The sequence below is a fragment of the Rhinoderma darwinii genome, chromosome 13 (genome assembly GCF_050947455.1).
Source record: "Rhinoderma darwinii isolate aRhiDar2 chromosome 13, aRhiDar2.hap1, whole genome shotgun sequence".
NCBI lineage: Eukaryota > Metazoa > Chordata > Amphibia > Anura > Rhinodermatidae > Rhinoderma > Rhinoderma darwinii.
The window spans coordinates 371943-396022 of record NC_134699.1 but is presented as its reverse complement, the minus strand read 5'-3'; the positions used below and the strand labels follow the sequence as shown (position 1 = coordinate 396022).

The 24080-nt window shown below is 47.7% G+C and overlaps 1 protein-coding gene across 1 annotated transcript in view; it reads right to left on the bottom strand.

The window, feature by feature from the left end:
- Window positions 1-24080, bottom strand: part of PREX1 (phosphatidylinositol-3,4,5-trisphosphate dependent Rac exchange factor 1) — a 138940-nt gene that overhangs the window by 9232 nt on the left and 105628 nt on the right. The window contains 7 exon segments of the mRNA XM_075846257.1: window positions 2933-3142; window positions 3615-3894; window positions 7483-7696; window positions 7856-8017; window positions 8140-8318; window positions 9888-10011; window positions 14914-15050. Of these exon segments, the coding sequence (XP_075702372.1) occupies window positions 2933-3142; window positions 3615-3894; window positions 7483-7696; window positions 7856-8017; window positions 8140-8318; window positions 9888-10011; window positions 14914-15050 (1306 nt within the window).

The window sequence follows — 24080 nt, the reverse complement described above, 5'->3', positions numbered from 1 at the left end:
GTCTTTGGGAGAGGCAGGTTTTTCATGGGGATGGCGCTCGTGCCGCGGACCATGTGCAGTGCTGGCTCCGTTATATTGACGACATACTGTTTGTGTGGCAGGGTTCGGAGTGTGAGTTGAGGAATTTCATGCAGCAACTTAACACCAACCAGATAAATGTGAAACTGACTTACTCATTTGATTCATCCAAGATTGAGTTCTTGGACCTTTCAATATTCACGGATGCAAGTGGCTTCCTACAGACGGATGTCTACCGTAAGTCAACATCCGTTAATTCATTGCTGCATGCATCCTCCTCTCACACTCCTTCCACCATTAAAGGCATCCCGGTTGGCCAATTCCTCAGGATGAGGCGGATCTGCTCTTATTGACCATCTGTTCGAACATCAGTCTCAGGATTTGAGATATAGATTTGAAGACAGGGGGTACAGTAACAGGTCTATCAAAGCAGGGTACCGGAGAGCCAAAAAGACCCCTCGTGCCAATTTGCTGAGAAATAAGATACCCATAGTGGGAAAAACAGCCGTTAGGTTCATCTCCACTTATAACAGCAGATGGGATGAAGTAAGGACCATCTTAGGGCGACATTGGCCAATTCTAAGGTCTGAACCTACTCTGGCCCTATGTCTGAGTGACAAACCGACAATGACGGCTAGGCGAAGTAGGAATCTCCGAGATATCCTGGTCCAAAGTCACTATATCCCCAAAAAAATTAACTTCTTCGGAACCCAGGGACAAAGAAAGGGCTGCTATCCATGTGGCAATTGCGTTGCATGTCCCAACGTTAGCAGAACCAATAAGTTTGAATCAGTGGACGGTACTAAGTCTTTTGAGATCAGAGACTATATATCGTGCAGTACCACACACATAGTGTATTACGCTGTGTGCGGGTGCCCCAAGGTCTACATAGGCCTAACATCGAGGGAACTACGCATACGCACAAGAGAACATGTGCGAGATATTATCGCAGCGGGAGGAATCGACGATCTAATTGAACTCAAAACCCTGCCTAGACATTTTAAAATGTATCATGGGTGCAACCCAAGGTCCCTGAAAATCCGGGGAATAGAACGTATCCGTTGTGGCATCAGGGGGGGTAATGTGAAGAAGGTTCTGGCACAGAAAGAATGTAGGTGGATTGTGCAACTAGGATCTATGGCACCGGCTGGATTAAATGAACAGCTGAGTTTTGCTCCTTTTTTATGAGGAAGCCGTAAATCAAACTACCAGCAGATCATTGTTTTATGACTTTTAAACTGTGAATTGTTTGTGTGTTTAGTTTTTAATGCATATATTCTCTTAGTAGGTATGAGATGTATTGGCCAGTATCCAGTAAAGGCATCCCTGTACCTTGACTACAGCCCTGTATAATTGGACGACCCATCATGCTGCGAATCTCGAGGAGGATAATGTATATCCAGGACTTGATTTGTGTAACCTGCTTTTTCTTTTATTATTTTTTATTTATTTTTTATTTTTCAATTTTATTCATTATTTTTATTATTTTTTGTTTGTATAATTGCATCAGCACTTTAGTTGCCTGTCATATTTACAGACAACCTTATATGACTGTTGCTGTCGGCAACAGTCTCTAACATATGTATTTTATGCACTACTTATATTTAAATATTTATGTGTTTGTTAACGGTGTTTACTTGGTATATGTGTTCTGAAGACTTATGTACTTTTGATGTTGAGGGTTTTCATATTATTGAATGTGAGGCACAGATGTGTCCATAGTTGATTTATTATATTCACTTATTAATTTATATATATATATACTTTTTTCATAGTACTCTTGCAGTCGAATATACATAATTGATTATTTATTTTTATATTTTATTAATTTTTATTTTTTATGAGCAGCGTTCCGGTAGAAATCGGCCCCTAATGAGGTACACAATAATAAAACATCTGCTGGGTAAAAACGTATCAGATGTAAATCATCTGTATTTCCTGGTCAAACTTCACCAAATTGTGAAGATAGAGAGATTATGCTGCATTAAAAAGGGTTTTTGATATGTCCCAATTATACTTACCTGTACGTAATGTTCCGTTCTGTCCAATCGGGTGCGCGCCTCTGACGTGTGCAGCCGGGACTGGGTGAGGCCACGCCCGTCTCTCCTAGAGTGCGGTGCGCATGTCCGGATCATCTGGTACGCGACCAGAGACCGGATGTGCGCCGCAGCACTGGAGGACGGAAGTGGGGCATGCCACACTTCCGGTTTCGCCGTCGGATGCGCGCCAATTACGCTTGGACGGGACGGAACACAGATAGAATACACCTGGGTAGATAGGGTATATAGGGTGCCCCCTGGCCAGACACACTACACCCCCTTGAGGAAGCGGACATCTGCGAAACGCGCGTCGGGGCGCACACAGTGACCATCAGGACTTAGCCTAAGGACTTTTTATGGGTAAGACTATCCTAGCAATTCTTTCACATAGGGTCTGCTTCAGACCCATTACCCTCATTTCTGATGTTCGTTTTCGGGACCACTCATGCCCTTGAAACAGCATCTAAGACTGTCTATAGATCTAACTAGTCTCATGCCACATTAGTGTTAGTCTTGCCCCAAACCTATACGTTCAAGGTTTATTATACACACCTTGGCTCTCCTGATGTGTCTCTATGTCATTTTTTGATTGAGTCCTCCTACTGTTATACGTCTTTTAAATGTTTGTCTATTATGTATATTTAAATAAAGCTTTGTATTGATACTGTTCTAATATATATTGGCTATAGACTCTGTTCTTATCGTGTTTATATATGTATCATAGAGTTGCCTTATTAACACATATGGGAGGTTGTTCTTAGGAACATTACCTAGCCCAAAAATACCACTTGTTTATGGATACCATTAGTTATAATTGTCACGTCCTGCAGACATCTATAGGGTCAGTTCAGATAGAACGTGGAGCCAGCACTGACCTGTAGGAATCTCTGTAGCTGACCGTGTCGTGTCCCGAGTCCTCCTGATCTTCCTCAGTCACCTTGAAGCAAACCTTCTTCATGCTACCGTGTTCCCCTCTGTCGCCATCTCCATCATCTGCCACCAGGGAGGAGGGGGGGGTGCCGCTAGCAGACACGGCCTCACACGCCGGCTCAGGCTCCAGGGGCTCAGTGATGGTGGACAGCAGTCTGCAGGAGGAAAGATCAGGAACTTATACACTAACAATCACTCAGCAGGAGGGGTCTTCTGCCAAATATGAGAACCCCGGATGCCGAGTCCCACTGATCATAGCCCTGAGCTCAACACTTAGTACAGTTCCATTATTTGCCTTCTCATCCTCCCATGTAACATATACGTCGCCAGGGCCGGTGAAGTCCCATGACGGGTAACCAATGTATAATGAAAAGTTCTGCAGCTTTCTAATAGACTGTGTGTTTCATTCCTCAACATTTTTAAGATCTCTGCTGGCTGTCAATAAATGTAAACAACATTCTTGTTTACATGAAAAGCCTACACAGACATATTAGTCTCACAGCTGAGGGTTTGTTGCAATATATAGGAGTCTAGCTTGTGGTCAATCTATAGACGTGTGTGGGCAGTGGTGAGTGGGTGTTGCTGTGATTTCTGGGGCGCCTTGGTCACATGACACAGGATCCTCACTTGTTGATCTGGGTGACATATTGCTTCATCTCCTTCACGGCCACGTCCAGCTTGTTGAAGAGTTGCAGGTAGGCGTCCTGAATCTCCGTGTCCTCTTGTTTCAGCAGATGGCTCAGCCCTCGCTCCTCCCGCTTCATCGCCCCGTTCACTTGAGAGAAGCTGCTGTCCAGGCATCCCCCATTTACCCCGTCATTGTCCTTCGCACTGGGACACCTCCAGGCCGGAGCCGCCATACTGGACATACAGTGCTGGGAGTAAGTCATAGGATTCAAGCTACCGACTGCGGAGACGAACGGATGGGTGAGACTGGAGTACAAACCTAATGGAAACACTGCACCTCTATACAAAGCAAAAAGACAGTACTATTCTCTGTTATCAGTCATTTTAGACTGGAGACAGGTGGACTGCAATATTCTACTATGCGAGTAATAGACAGGAAGCGTTCTGTGCATCAGAAAATACATTCCCTCCAAAACATTGAGTTATTAACAGGTCTCAAGTCCCAGTCACCACTGACCCACAATATACAGGACACAAAGAAATAATCTCAATAAAATGCTGTCACCCTGTACAGACGTGACATTAATTATCCTGTATTATACTCCAGGGCTGCACTCACTATTCTGCTGGTGGAGTCACTGTGTACATACATTACATTACTTATCCTGTACTGATCCTGAGTTACATCCTGTATTATACTCCAGAGCTGCACTCACTATTCTGCTGGTGGAGTCACTGTGTACATACATTACATTACTTATCCTGTACTGATCCTGAGTTATATCCTGTATTATACTCCAGAGCTGCACTCACTATTCTGCTGGTGGAGTCACTGTGTACATACATTACATTACTTATCCTGTACTGATCCTGAGTTACATCCTGTATTATACTCCAGAGCTGCACTCACTATTCTGCTGGTGGAGTCACTGTGTACATACATTACATTACTTATCCTGTACTGATCCTGAGTTACATCCTGTATTATACTCCAGAGCTGCACTCACTATTCTGCTGGTGGAGTCACTGTGTACATACATTACATTACTTATCCTGTACTGATCCTGAGATACACCCTGTATTATACTCCAGAGCTGCACTCACTATTCTGCTGGTGGAGTCACTGTGTACATACATTACATATCCTGTACTGATCCTGAGTTACATCCAGTATTATACTCCAGAGCTGCACTCACTATTCTGCTGGTGGAGTCACTGTGTACATACATTACATTACTTATCCTGTACTGGTCCTGAGTTACATCCTGTATTATACTCCAGAGCTGCACTCACTATTCTGCTGGTGGAGTCACTGTGTACATACATTACATTATTTATTCTGTACTGATCCTGAGTTACATCCTGTATTATACTCCAGAGCTGCACTCACTATTCTGCTGGTGGAGTCACTGTGTACATACATTACATTATTTATCCTGTACTGATCCTGAGTTACATCCTGTATTATACTCCAGAGCTGCACTCACTATTCTGCTGGTGGAGTCACTGTGTACATACATTACATTACTTATCCTGTACTGATCCTGAGTTACATCCTGTATTATACTCCAGAGCTGCACTCACTATTCTGCTGGTGGAGTCACTGTGTACATACATTACATTACTTATCCTGTACTGATCCTGAGTTACATCCTGTATTATACTCCAGAGCTGCACTCACTATTCTGCTGGTGGAGTCACTGTGTACATACATTACTTATCCTGTACTGATCCTGAGTTACATCCTGTATTATACTCCAGAGCTGCACTCACTATTCTGCTGGTGGAGTCACTGTGTACATACATTACATTACTTATCCTGTACTGATCCTGAGTTACATCCTGTATTATACTCCAGAGCTGCACTCACTATTCTGCTGGTGGAGTCACTGTGTACATACATTACATTACTTATCCTGTACTGATCCTGTATTATACTCCAGAGCTGCACTCACTATTCTGCTGGTGTAGTCACTGTGTACATACATTACATTACTTATCCTGTACTGATCCGGAGTTATATCCTGTATTATACTCCAGAGCTGTACTCACTATTCTGCTGGTGGAGTCACTGTGTACATACATTACATTACTTATCCTGTACTGATCCTGAGTTACATCCTGTATTATACTCCAGAGCTGCACTCACTATTCTGCTGGTGGAGTCACTGTGTACATACATTACATTACTTATCCTGTACTGATCCTGAGTTATATCCTATAATATACTCCAGAGCTGCACTCACTATTCTGCTGGTGGAGTCACTGTGTATATACATTACTTATCCTGTACTGATCCTGAGTTACATCCTGTATTATACTCCACAGCTGCACTCACTATTCTGCTGGTGCAGTCACTGTGTACATACATTACATTACTTATCCTGTACTGATCCTGAGTTATATCCTGTATTATACTCCAGAGCTGCACTCACTATTCTGCTGGTAGAGTCACTGTGTACATACATTACTTATCCTGTACTGGTCCTGAGTTACATCCTGTATTATACTCCAGAGCTGCACTCACTATTCTGCTGGTGGAGTCACTGTGTACATACATTACATTACTTATCCTGTACTGATCCTGAGTTATATCCTGTATTATACTCCAGAGCTGCGCTCACTATTCTGCTGGTGGAGTCACTGTGTACATACATTACATTACTTATCCTGTACTGATCCTGAGTTATATCCTGTATTATACTCCAGAGCTGCACTCACTATTCTGCTGGTGGAGTCACTGTGTACATACATTACATTACTTATCCTGTACTGATCCTGAGTTATATCCTGTATTATACTCCAGAGCTGCGCTCACTATTCTGCTGGTGGAGTCACTGTGTACATACATTACATTACTTATCCTGTACTGATCCTGAGTTATATCCTGTATTATACTCCAGAGCTGCACTCACTATTCTGCTGGTGGAGTCACTGTGTACATACATTACTTATCCTGTACTGATCCTGAGTTACATGCTGTATTATACTCCAGAGCTGCACTCACTATTCTGCTGGTGGAGTCACTGTGTACATACATTACATTACTTATCCTGTACTGATATCGAGTTATATCCTGTATTATACTCCAGAGCTGCACTCACTATTCTGTTGGTCACATGACGTTACTTATCCTGTATTATACTCCAGAGCTGCACTTCTATTCTGGCTGCAGCAAGAATCTTCTCAGTTTCGGCTAAGGCTCCATTCACATCGCTTTTGTGCTATCCGCCGAGGATAAACTTTTTAAATAAAAACGTGGGACCATTTACGGTTTACGTCTGTTTTTTATAGTGTGTACATTTAGCCTATACTCCTACATCAGTATATATTTTCGTCCGTTTTTTACCTACAAAAAATGTATACACTTTTTTTTTTAAAGTGAACGACAGAAACAACAATCCACCCCAAAAAAAACAGATTTACTGTATGTATAGCATTACGTTTGCATACGTCGTCCATTCAGATCAATGCTAGGAAAAAAACGTTACGCCGCGTGTACGTTTTTTTGAAGTGCAGAGTAGCGCGGCAGACTCCGCTTTCCAGTACTTTAAAAAAACAGTATCCCAACGTAAACCATGAGAAACACAGACCAAACAGATGCTATTTCGGTTTACGTTGGACCCATTATAGTCTATGTTTACGCCGAGCTGTACATTTTAATACTTTTTTTAGAGTTTAAAAACATATCGCACAAACGCGATGTGAACAGGGCCTAAGCTCCATCCTAAAAATGGAAACAGTCAGCAGGAAATAATGCAGTGTTCTCTGTAGGACTTCTACTAGACGGGGTCTCATCTTTATCATTCATTCTTAGGTTAGAGTCCCTTGAAGACCGCATTGGTCACATGACCTCGTCTTTTCTCACCTTGGTCTGGATCGAGGCCAAAGAAGGAGTTTTTCCGGCCAAAGCGAATGCTGAAGGAGCGTCCCCCCAGTGAGGTGGTTGTTTTGGGGTAGGACACCTCCATGACGTTGATGTGACAGTTGGTTGGGCAGAAGTCCATGCTCTGCAGCTCGTGCGGGTCACCTGTGGCCTGTTTAAAGGATGGACTGACCTTCATCCTGAGCTCATCTGCAAACTGAAATACGACAAAAGCCGCGATCACAAAGTCGCCAATTATAGGGTGTGAGGAGGTAACACAGGACTACGGATCAGAAGGACGGAGGCTGCAGGGTACAGGACGGGGAGGGGTGACCAATAATATATACAGGAATGGAATTGAACCCCGACTTGTTACCTCCTCGTAGCTGCTAATCCTCCGGCGGATGTTCTCCAATTTGGTGTCGCAGATGTGACGAAATTCGTACTGTGGCATGGTCATCACCGACTTGCTCATGGCGATAAGTTTCATACAATTCTTGACAAACTTCACGTCGTCAGCGATAAAAGACTGAAGGATCTGAGGAGACAAGAACCCCCCCCATGAGTCAGGAGAGAAAACGACAGCAGAAGAGGCGGCGCGGTCCAGAAGTAGCAGCAGCGCACATCCCCTACCAGACCCTCACCCACAATCCCGGTTACCTTAGCAGTGACCCCAAAGGAGCCCCGAGGTTCAACCATCTTCTCCAGGACGTGGCACTTTATCCCAGCAGTGCTGACATACTCGTACACCACGCCGTGCTCCAGATGGACGTTCTCCACCGTCACATTTACGAGCGACACGTCCTCGCTGACAGTAGAGGGGGGGCTTGGAGCAACATCTGATGGGGGAAGGGACAAATATCCGGATTTCTATTATTAGGGTATAAACAAGGGGAGGTGGAATCTCAATCTGCCGTATTGGGGTTCAGGACGTCCCTCAAATCCCAGACTGCACCCCCCAAATCCATGACAGTGGTGAGAGGACCCTCCCCCGAATGTTATTACTAAGCCGGTGCCTGCAAAATCAGAGGACGATCTGCGCCACTTTAATGCCCCCCTCCCCCAATGCTCGCCATGTAAATAACTGCACATCACAGATGGAAGACGAGTGATCCTGACGTGATGGGGATTTCAGGAAAGCGGCCGCTGCACTTCAATAATAAATGAACGTCTCATCGCAGGTAAACAAGTGGCATCTGCGGACTGGTCAGAAACAGCGTGGCAGCTTAACCCGTTCACTGCCAAAATTCTATAGGATGCGCTGACTCCACAGAGCGACACATCCCAGTATAAGGACAAGTTACTAATATACAGAGTTGATCAGGTTAAAAAAGAGCCAGGTCCATCAAGTCCAACCTATAATCCTGCCGTGTGGATCCAGAGAAAGGAAAAACCCCCACGAGGATGACGCCAATCTCGTCATTAGGGAAAAAAAGTCCTCCCCGACTGCAAATCTGGCAATCGCAATAAATCCCAGGATTGTGATACATGAATGTAGTCATTGGCATGATGTGGTGCGGCCGGAGCTGCACTAATGAACAGCGGCGCCTGCCCTTAAGACAGAGAACATGGCAAAAGTGCCCCCATCTGCTCTGTCTCCAGCGCCGCCGCTCAGTGCCGCATCATGCTGACCGGGCGGGCACAACAAGCGTCCTGGCACAATCAGGAGCGCGGCAATGGTACGGATGTGCTCTTTGGGTACAGGAAAGGGAGCACCAAGATTGATAGTCATATGACGTAGCCATGGGGGGATCCCAAATTCTTATTGTACAGTGAATATTCACCCCTACAGATGGTCACGATCAACAAACCAAACTGATCAGATGTGAAGATAAAGGGATCATCAAAACGGAGGCGTTATAAGCTTTGGGTTTGAACGGTAGGAACGACTTGTCCTCTCTCACGTGAACCCTATCCGGTTTTGGTTTGTTAAGTTTCTTGGTATTTTGATCCCAGAAGACCTTGAGAAAGCGCCGGAGGGCAAGAAACGGCCGGTCATGTGCACGTCTCCCGTATTTACCTGCCTCAACTTGGAATAAAGAGCTGAAATTGATGTTTTTGGGCGGGTGCCGTGCCTTCCCTTGATATTTCTGTATATGGAGCGGACACTTCGCACGGCCTGTTTATCAGCTGGAGAACCACAGAGCCCAGCAGTAGTGGTTTTATTTTGTCACATCTTTCACCCGGTTTCTCGCTTGTTTATTCGCAGCAGGTTTAGATTTCACACATTTCAGAGGCTTTTATAAACGTCCCACTTAGTTTGCGTATTTTTATTTTTGAGGACATTGTCCCGGTTTATGCCCCGGAGTGAACTACAAAAAGTCCATTATGAAGTGGCAGCCCCTGCAGCTGTGAGCGTGCTCAGCAGGGGAGATCAGATATGTGATCAGTGATCAGCCGTGCGTTACCTGCTTGTCTGCTGGGGACGCTCGTATCACACAGACCGCCGTTCAGACACTCCTCAGATTTACACCGCTGCGCTCGGTCCTCCTCCGCATCCTCGTGCGTTCTGTAGATCCACTGGAACAGCCCCTAAAACCAGAAGACGTTTATATAATACACAAGACACCGCTACCCGTATATACAGCTCATAATCCACCGCCCGTATATATACACCACTCATAATCCACCACCCGTATATACCGCTCACAATCCACCACCCGTATATACCGCTCATAATCCACCACCCGTATATATACACCGCTCACAATCCACCGCCCGTATATACCGCTCATAATCCACCACCCGTATATATACACCGCTCACAATCCACCGCCCGTATATACACCGCTCACAATCCACCGCCCGTATATACCGCTCATAATCCACCACCCGTATATACCGCTCATAATCCACCACCCGTATATATACACCACTCATAATCCACCACCCGTATATATACACCGCTCACAATCCACCGCCCGTATATACCGCTCATAATCCACCACCCGTATATACCGCTCATAATCCACCACCCGTATATATACACCGCTCACAATCCACCACCCGTATATACCGCTCATTATCCACCGCCCGTATATATACACCACTCATAATCCACCACCCGTATATATACACCGCTCATAATCCACCACCCGTATATACCGCTCATTATCCACCACCCGTATATATACACCACTCATAATCCACCACCCGTATATATACACCGCTCACAATCCACCACCCGTATATACCGCTCACAATCCACCACCCGTATATACCGCTCACAATCCACCACCCGTATATACCGCTCACAATCCACCACCCGTATATACCGCTCATTATCCACCACCCGTATATATACACCGCTCACAATCCACCACCCGTATATACCGCTCACAATCCACCACCCGTATACACCGCTCACAATCCACCACCCGTATATACCGCTCACAATCCACCACCCGTATATACCGCTCACAATCCACCACCCGTATATACCGCTCATTATCCACCACCCGTATATATACACCGCTCACAATCCACCACCCGTATATACCGCTCACAATCCACCGCCCGTATATACCGCTCATAATCCACCACCCGTATATATACACCGCTCACAATCCACCACCCGTATATACCGCTCATAATCCACCGCCCGTATATATACACCGCTCATAATCCACCGCCCGTATATACCGCTCATTATCCACCGCCCGTATATATACACCACTCACAATCCACCGCCCGTATATATACACCGCTCACAATCCACCACCCGTATATACCGCTCATAATCCACCACCCGTATATATATACACCGCTCACAATCCACCACCCGTATATACCGCTCATAATCCACCGCCCGTATATACCGCTCACAATCCACCGCCCGTATATATACACCGCTCACAATCCACCACCCGTATATACCGCTCATAATCCACCGCCCGTATATATACACCGCTCACAATCCACCACCCGTATATATACACCGCTCACAATCCACCACCCGTATATACCGCTCATAATCCACCACCCGTATATATATATACACCGCTCACAATCCACCACCCGTATATACCGCTCACAATCCACCACCCGTATATATACACCGCTCACAATCCACCACCCGTATATACCGCTCATAATCCACCACCCGTATACACCACTCATAATCCACAACCCGTATATATACACCGCTCACAATCCACCACCCGTATATATCGCTCATAATCCACCGCCCGTATATATACACCGCTCACAATCCACCACCCGTATATATACACCGCTCACAATCCACCACCCGTATATACCGCTCACAATCCACCGCCCGTATATATACACCGCTCACAATCCACCACCCGTATACACCGCTCACAATCCACCACCCGTATATATACACCGCTCACAATCCACCACCCGTATACACCGCTCATAATCCACCGCCCGTATATATACACCGCTCACAATCCACCACCCGTATATACCGCTCATTATCCACCGCCCGTATATATACACCGCTCATAATCCACCACCCGTATATATACACCGCTCACAATCCACCACCCGTATATACCGCTCATAATCCACCGCCCGTATATATACACCGCTCACAATCCACCACCCGTATATACCGCTCATAATCCACCACCCGTATACATACCGCTCATAATCCACCACCCGTATACATCTCTCATAATCCACCGCCCGTATATATACACCGCTCATAATCCACCACCCGTATACATACCGCTCATAATCCACCACCCGTATACATCTCTCATAATCCACCGCCCGTATATATACACCGCTCACAATCCACCACCCGTATATACCGCTCACAATCCACCACCCGTATATACCGCTCATAATCCACCGCCCGTATACACCGCTCATAATCCACCGGCCGTATACACCGCTCATAATCCACCGCCCGTATATATACACCGCTCACAATCCACCACCCGTATACACCGCTCATAATCCACCACCCGTATACATACCGCTCATAATCCACCACCCGTATACATCGCTCATAATCCACCGCCCGTATATATACCGCTCACAATCCACCACCCGTATATACCGCTCATTATCCACCGCTCGTATATATACACCGCTCACAATCCACCACCCGTATATACCGCTCATAATCCACCACCCGTATACACCACTCATAATCCACAACCCGTATATATACACCGCTCACAATCCACCACCCGTATATATCGCTCATAATCCACCGCCCGTATATATACACCGCTCACAATCCACCACCCGTATATATACACCGCTCACAATCCACCACCCGTATATACCGCTCACAATCCACCGCCCGTATATATACACCGCTCACAATCCACCACCCGTATACACCGCTCACAATCCACCACCCGTATATATACACCGCTCACAATCCACCACCCGTATACACCGCTCATAATCCACCGCCCGTATATATACACCGCTCACAATCCACCACCCGTATATACCGCTCATTATCCACCGCCCGTATATATACACCGCTCATAATCCACCACCCGTATATATACACCGCTCACAATCCACCACCCGTATATACCGCTCATAATCCACCGCCCGTATATATACACCGCTCACAATCCACCACCCGTATATACCGCTCATAATCCACCACCCGTATACATACCGCTCATAATCCACCACCCGTATACATCTCTCATAATCCACCGCCCGTATATATACACCGCTCATAATCCACCACCCGTATACATACCGCTCATAATCCACCACCCGTATACATCTCTCATAATCCACCGCCCGTATATATACACCGCTCACAATCCACCACCCGTATATACCGCTCACAATCCACCACCCGTATATACCGCTCATAATCCACCGCCCGTATACACCGCTCATAATCCACCGGCCGTATACACCGCTCATAATCCACCGCCCGTATATATACACCGCTCACAATCCACCACCCGTATACACCGCTCATAATCCACCACCCGTATACATACCGCTCATAATCCACCACCCGTATACATCGCTCATAATCCACCGCCCGTATATATACCGCTCACAATCCACCACCCGTATATACCGCTCATTATCCACCGCTCGTATATATACACCGCTCACAATCCACCACCCGTATATATACACCGCTCATAATCCACCACCTGTATACATCGCTCATAATCCACCGCCTGTATATATACACCGCTCACAATCCACCACCCGTATACACCGCTCACAATCCACCACCCGTATATATACACCGCTCACAATCCACCACCCGTATACACCGCTCATAATCCACCGCCCGTATATATACACCGCTCACAATCCACCACCCGTATACACCGCTCACAATCCACCACCCGTATATATACACCGCTCACAATCCACCACCCGTATACACCGCTCATAATCCACCGCCCGTATATATACACCGCTCACAATCCACCACCCGTATATACCGCTCATTATCCACCGCCCGTATATATACACCGCTCATAATCCACCACCCGTATATATACACCGCTCACAATCCACCACCCGTATATACCGCTCATAATCCACCGCCCGTATATATACACCGCTCACAATCCACCACCCGTATATACCGCTCATAATCCACCACCCGTATACATACCGCTCATAATCCACCACCCGTATACATCTCTCATAATCCACCGCCCGTATATATACACCGCTCATAATCCACCACCCGTATACATACCGCTCATAATCCACCACCCGTATACATCTCTCATAATCCACCGCCCGTATATATACACCGCTCACAATCCACCACCCGTATATACCGCTCACAATCCACCACCCGTATATACCGCTCATAATCCACCGCCCGTATACACCGCTCATAATCCACCGGCCGTATACACCGCTCATAATCCACCGCCCGTATATATACACCGCTCACAATCCACCACCCGTATACACCGCTCATAATCCACCACCCGTATACATACCGCTCATAATCCACCACCCGTATACATCGCTCATAATCCACCGCCCGTATATATACCGCTCACAATCCACCACCCGTATATACCGCTCATTATCCACCGCTCGTATATATACACCGCTCACAATCCACCACCCGTATATATACACCGCTCATAATCCACCACCTGTATACATCGCTCATAATCCACCGCCTGTATATATACACCGCTCACAATCCACCACCCGTATATATACCGCTCATTATCCACCGCTCATAATCCACCACCCATATATATTGCTCTTAATCCACCGTATGTACAATCCTGCGGCATTGCAGTTATTACAAGCTACAAGGCATAATCATGATAATATCCATAGTCCCTGTCTGAACTCCCCAGTCCCTGTCTGAACTCCCCACGGACCTGGTCTAAACGCTATGGTTTCCACTTTATCACAGAGCATATTTGACCATTGGTATACCCTACTGGGCATGATGAGAGTTGTAATCTGATGCCTCATACTCACCAGCGGGTTTTGTGGGTCTTTCCGGTACGCAGTAAAGTGCTCCAGGACCTCGACATGACGGTCATGTGTGACGCTCATTCCGTTCACCTTGAGAACACATTGTCCGGGATGGAGACCGACGGCGGCCGCCTGCGACCCTGAAAAGGATCAGAAATTAGACACCCCACTCATATGTGACAAATCACTGAACCCCATCTATATCTACAGGGAGCTGGAGACCCCTATTACTCACACATCAATACTCCCCATTATAGTGACACCCTCCTACCAAGACCTCGCTGACCACCCCACTTTCACCCCAGCATTCTATTGCTGCATAGGAAGTTAAGGGTTAATAAAATAATCGAACACATTCTGAACTTTGGAAGCATATTGGAGACCGTATCCACTCCAGCGGACCACCCATGAGACCCTTCATTATGGGGGGAGCGTGATCTGCAGAAATTACTGAGGGGGATAGATTTGCTTAGGTTCAGGTTCCCACACTACAGGACCTCCCGTGGCCCCTGGAGAGGGGCTCTACACACCTGGATGAGGGCTATGAGAGGGTTCTGCTTCAGTAACGGAGGACAGAGAATTCATTGGACCCATCGTTAAGCATCCCACAATCCTCCAGGGTGGCACATAGATGTATGCAGCAGTAATGCTCAAAGCTCTTTGCCACAGGAGATGGTGCCAGGGTGAGGTCAGGATAAATACACATATATACACCATACAGTACACACATTATACAGATATACAAACACACGTACACCATACAGTACACACATATTATAGAGATATATAACCATCCAGGAGCAAGTGAGAACCAAGTGGCTCGGTGAACAAAACATTGATATTTTGGGACAGGAAACTCCCCAGATCTCAATCCTCAAGAAGTGGGAGGACAACCAAAACACGGAAATTGTGATAAACTCCTCACACTGTCAGGAAGAATGGGTCATCAGTCAGGATTTGGCCCAGGAGCTGACACCCAGCCTGTCAGGGGGAACTGCAGAAGAAGGGTCAACACTGGAAATATTGCGGCTTTACAGAAACTTGATGGATTGGTCAATAAAAGTTCAAAAACTTCTGAAATGTTTATAATTGTACCAGAGAAACATCCAACTAAGGCTCTGTTCACATCTGCGTTGGGGTCCCTTTCTGACATTCTGTAGTAGACTACGCTATTGCCTCCGGCAAAACGACGGGTCCGGTGAACAACAGAGACAAACGGAAACCATGGCACCGGATCCGTCACCATTGAAATCAATGGTGATGGAGTCGGAAGACTCTGGTTTCCGTCTGTGTCAGTTTGCGTCTGTTCAGGGTCCCGTTCTGACGGAAAGCTCTGACGGAATAGGACCCCCAACGCAGATGTGAACAAAGCCTTAAAGATCCAAACCAAAAGGTGTGTGTGTCTCAGAAAATGTTAATATTAGATAAGCCCAATGTCAAAAATGATTTTTAATACGGAAAGGTCGTCCCACTGAAAAGTCTGTCCAGTATCTGCCCCCAATACTTGGCCGGGGCTCAGACTCTACATGAATTACTGCATCAATGCGGCGTGGCTTGGGGGCGATCAGCCTGTGGCACTGCTGGAGTTTAGGTGTATGTATATATATATATATATATGGTGCTCCGCAGTTTACACGTCGGTTATTCCCAATGGCGGTTTGTCCACTCACGATACACTTTCACCACAGCAGCACGCGAACCGTTCACAAACTGCGCTGTGTGAGAAATACCACCACCCTGGGTCCGAAATCCGATAATCAGCCTTTATTACAACTCTGATTGATCGCCCCTTTTAAACATGACGAGTGATATGTGATCAGACAGCCGACCGCACGATATATATATACACAGTGAAGGAAATAAGTATGTGACCCCCTACCAACCATTAGGAGTTCAGCCTCCTCCAGACCAGTTACTGCTCCAAATCATCTTGGTGCCTGCATTATAGACAGCTCTTACATGTCACCTGTATAAGAGACTCCTGTCCACAGACTCAATGATCAGTCTGACTCTAACCTCTACAACATGGGCAAGACCAAGGAGCTTTCTAAGGATGTCAGGACAAGATCATAGACCTGCACAAGGCTGGAATGGGCTACAAAACCATAAGTAAGACGCTGGGTGAGAAGGAGACAACTGTTGGTGCAATAGTAAGAAAATGGAAGACCTACAAAATGACTGTCAATCCACATCGATCTGGGGCTCCATGCAAAATCTCACCTCGTGGGGTATCCTTGATCCTGAGGAAGGTGAGAGCTCAGCCGAAAACTACACGGGGGGAACTTGTTAATGATCTCAAGGCAGCTGGGACCACAGTCACCAAGAAAACCATTGGTAACACATTACGCCGTAATGGATTAAAATCCTGCAGTGCCCGCAAGGTCCCCCTGCTCAAGAAGGAACATGTACAGGCCCGTCTGAAGTTTGCAAATGAACATCTGGATGATTCTGAGAGTGATTGGGAGAAGGTGCTGTGGTCAGATGAGACTAAAATTGAGCTCTTTGGCATTAACTCAACTCGCCGTGTTTGGAGGAAGAGAAATGCTGCCTATGAGCCAAAGAACACCGTCCCCACTGTCAAGCATGGAGGTGGAAACATTATGTTTTGGGGGTGTTTCTCTGCTAAGGGCACAGGACTACTTCACCGCATCAATGGGAGAATGGATGGAGCCATGTACCGTCACATCCTGAGTGACAACCTCCTTCCCTCCACCAGGACATTAATAATGGCTCGTGGCTGAGTCTTCCAGCACGACAATGACCCGAAACATACAGCCAAGGCAACAAAGGAGTGGCTCAAAAAGAAGCACATTAAGGTCATGGAGTGGCCTAGCCAGTCTCCAGACCTTAATCCCATCGAAAACTTATGGAGGGAGTTGAAGATCCGAGTTGCCAAGCGACAGCCTCGAAATCTTAATGATTTACAGATGATCTGCAAAGAGGAGTGGGCCAAAATTCCATCTAACGTGTGTGCAAACCTCATCATCAACTACAAAAAACGTCTGACTGCTGTGCTTGCCAACAAGGGTTTTGCCACCAAGTATTAAGTCTTGTTTTCCAAAGGGATCAAATACTTATTTCTCTGCACAATGCAAATAAATAGAGATCATTTTGACAATGTGATAGTTTTTTTTTTTTATATAATCTATCTCTCACTGGTAAAATTAACCTAGCCTAAAAATTCTAGACTGTTCATGACTTTGACAGTGGGCAAACTTACAGAATCAGCAAGGGATCAAATACTTATTTCCTTCACTGTATATATATATATATATATATATATATATATATATGGTGCGGTCGGCTGTCTGATCACATATCACTCGTTGTCATGGGTAAAAGGGGCGATCAATCAGAGTTGTAATAAAGGCTGATTATCGGATTTCGGACCCAGGGTGGTGGTATTTCTCACACAGCGCAGTTTGTGAACGGTTCGCGTGCTGCTGTGGTGAAAGTGTATCTTGAGTGGACAAATAGCGCCATTGGGAATAACCGACGTGTAAACTGCAGAGCACCACGCGCCATTGATGTGAGAGGTGAACGTCGGCTACAAAGGTGCGTGAGGGCCAAATGACGTTACAGTGGAACAGCTCACCATGAAAATCGACCAGGGGGCCACCAGGCGTGCGTCTAATACAACAGCGAACCTACTGCATATGGGGCTCCGGAGCAGACGGATGGTCACCGCTCCTATGTAACAAAGCTGCAACAGGCAAGAAACCGAGAACAAACACCCGGCAACCATCGCTGGAAGAACACGGTCTGGGAAGTTCTTCATGGCATTCTCTGGGCCCCTCATCCATCTGGCTCTGAACCCAATTGAGCATCTGTGGGACCTCGATCATCTTGTTGCCTCTATGGATCCTCCCCCCACGCACCCCCATCAAATGTGGGATGTACTGCAGTCAGCGAGGCGCCAGATACCGGAGACCACCAACCAGCACCTTATTGATCACTCCCTGCCAGTCAGTGCTGCACACGGCGGTTACTCTGGATATTAGTTGCCGTCAGCGCTGCACACGCCGGTTACTCTGGATATTAGTTGCCGTCAGCGCTGCACACGCCGGTTACTCTGGATATTAGCTGCTGTCAGTGCTGCACACGCCGGTTACTCTGGATATTAGCTGCTGTCAGTGCTGCACACGCCGGTTACTCTGGATATTAGCTGCTGTCAGTGCTGCACACGCCGGTTACTCTGGATATTAGCTGCTGTCAGTGCTGTACATGCGGTTACTCTGGATATTAGCTGCTGTCAGTGCTGCACAGGGCGGTTACTCTGGATATTAGCTGCTGTCAGTGCGGCACAGGGCGGTTACTCTGGATATTAGCTGCTGTCAGTGCGGCACAGGGCGGTTACTCTGGACATTAGCTGCTGTCAGTGCTGTACACGCCGGTTACTCTGGATATTAGCTGCTGTCGGTGCTGCACACGGCGGTTACTCTGGATATTAGCTGCTGTCAGTGCTGCACACGCCGGTTACTCTGGATATTAGCTGCTGTCAGTGCTGCACACGGCGGTTACTCTGGATATTAGCTGCTGTCAGCGCTGCACACGGCGGTTACTCTGGATATTAGCTGCTGTCAGCGCTGCACAGGGCGGTTACTCTGGATATTAGCTGCTGTCAGCGCTGCACAGGGCGGTTACTCTGGATATTAGCTGCTGTCAGCGCTGCACAGGGCGGTTACTCTGGATATTAGCTGCTGTCAGTGCTGCACAGGGCGGTTACTCTGGATATTAGCTGCTGTCAGTGCTGCACAGGGCGGTTACTCTGGATATTAGCTGCTGTCAGTGCTGCACACGGCGGTTACTCTGGATATTAGCTGCTGTCAGTGCGGCACAGGGTGGTTACTCTGGATATTAGTTGCTGTCAGTGCTGCACACGGCAGTTACTCTGGATATTAGCTGCTGTCAGTGCTGCACAGGGCGGTTACTCTGGATATTAGCTGCTGTCAGTGCTGCACACGGCGGTTACTCTGGATATTAGCTGCTGTCAGTGCTGTACACGCCGGTTACTCTGGATATTAGCTGCTGTCAGTGCTGCACACGGTGGTTACTCTGGATATTAGCTGCTGTCAGCGCTGCACACGCCGGTTACTCTGGATATTAGCTGCTGTCAGCGCTGCACAGGGCGGTTACTCTGGATATTAGTTGCTGTCAGTGCTGCACACGCCGGTTACTCTGGATATTAGCTGCTGTCAGTGCTGCACGCGCCGGTTACTCTGGATATTAGCTGCTGTCAGTGCTGCACACGCCGGTTACTCTGGATATTAGCTGCTGTCAGTGCTGTACATGCGGTTACTCTGGATATTAGCTGCTGTCAGTGCTGCACAGGGCGGTTACTCTGGATATTAGCTGCTGTCAGTGCGGCACAGGGCGGTTACTCTGGACATTAGCTGCTGTCAGTGCTGTACACGCCGGTTACTCTGGATATTAGCTGCTGTCGGTGCTGCACACGGCGGTTACTCTGGATATTAGCTGCTGTCGGTGCTGCACACGCCGGTTACTCTGGATATTAGCTGCTGTCAGTGCTGTACACGGCGGTTACTCTAGATATTAGCTGCTGTCAGTGCTGCACACGCCGGTTACTCTGGATATTAGCTGCTGTCAGTGCTGCACACGGCGGTTACTCTGGATATTAGCTGCTGTCAGTGCTGCACACGCCGGTTACTCTGGATATTCGCTGCTGTCAGTGCTGCACACGCCGGTTACTCTGGATATTAGCTGCTGTCAGTGCTGCACACGCCGGTTACTCTGGATATTCGCTGCTGTCAGTGCTGCACAGGGCGGTTACTCTGGATATTAGCTGCTGTCAGTGCTGTACACGCCGGTTACTCTAGATATTAGCTGCTGTCAGTGCTGCACACGCCGGTTACTCTGGATATTAGCTGCTGTCAGTGCTGCACACGGCGGTTACTCTAGATATTAGCTGGTGTCAGCGCTGCACAGGGCGGTTACTCTGGATATTAGCTGCTGTCAGCGCTGCACAGGGCGGTTACTCTGGATATTAGCTGCTGTCAGCGCTGCACAGGGCGGTTACTCTGGATATTAGCTGCTGTCAGCGCTGCACAGGGCGGTTACTCTGGATATTAGCTGCTGTCAGTGCTGCACAGGGCGGTTACTCTGGATATTAGATGCTGTCAGTGCTGCACACGGCGGTTACTCTGGATATTAGCTGCTGTCAGTGCGGCACAGGGTGGTTACTCTGGATATTAGTTGCTGTCAGTGCTGCACACGGCAGTTACTCTGGATATTAGCTGCTGTCAGTGCTGCACAGGGCGGTTACTCTGGATATTAGCTGCTGTCAGCGCTGCACACGCCGGTTACTCTGGATATTAGCTGCTGTCAGTGCTGCACAGGGCGGTTACTCTGGATATTAGTTGCTGTCAGTGCTGTACACGGCGGTGTCTCTGGATATTAGCTGCTGTCAGTGCTGCACAGGGCGGTTACTCTGGATATTAGCTGCTGTCAGTGCTGCACAGGGCGGTTACTCTGGATATTAGCTGCTGTCAGTGCTGCACAGGGCGGTTACTCTGGATATTAGCTGCTGTCAGTGCTGCACAGGGTGGTTACTCTGGATATTAGCTGCTGTCAGTGCTGTGCATGCCGGTTACTCTGGATATTAGCTGCTGTCAGTGCTGTACACGGCGGTTACTCTGGATATTAGCTGCTGTCAGTGCTGCACAGGGCGGTTACTCTGGATATTAGCTGCTGTCAGTGCTGCACACGCCGGTTACTCTGGATATTAGTTGCTGTCAGTGCTGCACACGCCGGTTACTCTGGATATTAGCTGCTGTCAGTGCTGCACACGCCGGTTACTCTGGATATTAGCTGCTGTCAGTGCGGCACAGGGCGGTTACTCTGGATATTAGCTGCTGTCAGTGCTGCACACGCCGGTTACTCTGGATATTAGTTGCTGTCAGTGCTGCACACGCCGGTTACTCTGGATATTCGCTGCTGTCAGTGCGGCACAGGGCGGTTACTCTGGATATTAGCTGCTGTCAGTGCTGCACACGCCGGTTACTCTGGATATTCGCTGCTGTCAGTGCTGCACAGGGCGGTTACTCTGGATATTAGCTGCTGTCAGTGCTGTACACGCCGGTTACTCTGGATATTAGCTGCTGTCAGTGCTGTACACGGCGGTCACTCTGGATATTAGCTGCTGTCAGTGCTGTACATGCCGGTTACTCTGGATATTAGCTGCTGTCAGTGCTGTACACGGCGGTCACTCTGGATATTAGCTGCTGTCAGTGCTGTACATGCCGGTTACTCTGGATATTAGCTGCTGTCAGTGCTGCACGGGGCGGTTACTCTGGATATTAGCTGCTGTCAGTGCTGTACACGCCGGTCACTCTGGATATTAGCTGCTGTCAGTGCTGTACAGGGCGGTTACTCTGGATATTAGCTGCTGTCAGTGCTGCACACGGCGGTTACTCTGGATATTAGCTGCTGTCGGTGCTGCACATGCGGTTACTCTGGATATTAGCTGCTGTCAGTGCTGCACACGGCGGTTACTCTGGATATTAGCTGCTGTCGGTGCTGCACATGCCGGTTACTCTGGATATTAGCTGCTGTCAGTGCTGCACACGGCGGTCACTCTGGATATTAGCTGCTGTCAGTGCTGTACACGCCGGTCACTCTGGATATTAGCTGCTGTCAGTGCTGTACAGGGCGGTTACTCTGGATATTAGCTGCTGTCAGCGCTGCAGACGGCGGTTACTCTGGATATTGGCTGCTGCTCAAAACAATGGGACTCCACTGTGTATACACATACAGTACACACATATATACACTTACAGCACACACATACATACAATACACGCAATATACAATTTCTGTAGTAGTTTTTCATCTTATAATAAATCTCCTGGGATTGAGATATAAAGTAAATCAATACCCCGAGGCAGGAGGGGGGGGGGGGGGGGTTATAACCCATCTGCTTCCTCTCGTCCCTGGACACCAGATGTTAGAGCTTCGAGCGTGCTGGTGCCATCACATCTGTATGTACTTAGGAGGAGGGGGGGGGGTCAGATATTCTCGGCACATTCATCTCTCGCCGGCTGTGACGGACATTACACACCACACTCTTTATGAAGTGTTCACGATAACATGTCAGGATATCCAACAAGTGAAATTGGGAGAACAGTGAGAGCGCGAGAAAACGTACAGAAAGGCCGCACACAAATCGTTATGACTCCAACATGTCCATTGTGTAGCAGTAACACGTCTGAGTGACCTTCTCCATACAGAGGGTGACTATGCTGGGACCGTCTCCAATAGTCATGTCTACACCAGGCCTGTCTATGCAGGGACTGTCTACAATAGTCATGTCTACACCAGGCCTGTCTATGCAGGGACTGTCTACAATAGTCATGTCTACACCGGGCCTGTCTATGCAGGGACTGTCTACAATAGTCACCTCTACACCAGGCCTGTCTATGCTGGGACCGTCTCCAATAGTCATGTCTACACCGGGCCTGTCTATGCAGGGACTGTCTACAATAGTCACCTCTACACCAGGCCTGTCTATGCTGGGACCGTCTCCAATAGTCATGTCTACACCGGGCCTGTCTATGCAGGGACTGTCTACAATAGTCACCTCTACACCAGGCCTGTCTATGCTGGGACCGTCTCCAATAGTCATGTCTACACCGGGCCTGTCTATGCAGGGACTGTCTACAATAGTCACCTCTACACCAGGCCTGTCTATGCTGGGACCGTCTCCAATAGTCATGTCTACACCGGGCCTGTCTATGCAGGGACTGTCTACAATAGTCACCTCTACACCAGGCCTGTCTATGCTGGGACTGTCTACAATAGTCACCTCTACACCAGGCCTGTCTATGCTGGGACCGTCTCCAATAGTCACCTCTACACCAGGCATGTCTATGCTGGGACCGTCTCCAATAGTCATGTCTACACCGGGCCTGTCTATGCTGGGACCGTCTCCAATAGTCACCTCTACACCAGGCATGTCTATGCTGGGACTGTCTACAATAGTCACCTCTACACCAGGCATGTCTATGCTGGGACTGTCTACAATAGTCACCTCTACACCAGGCCTGTCTATGCTGGGACCGTCTCCAATAGTCATGTCTACACCGGGCCTGTCTATGCAGGGACTGTCTACAATAGTCACCTCTACACCAGGCCTGTCTATGCTGGGACCGTCT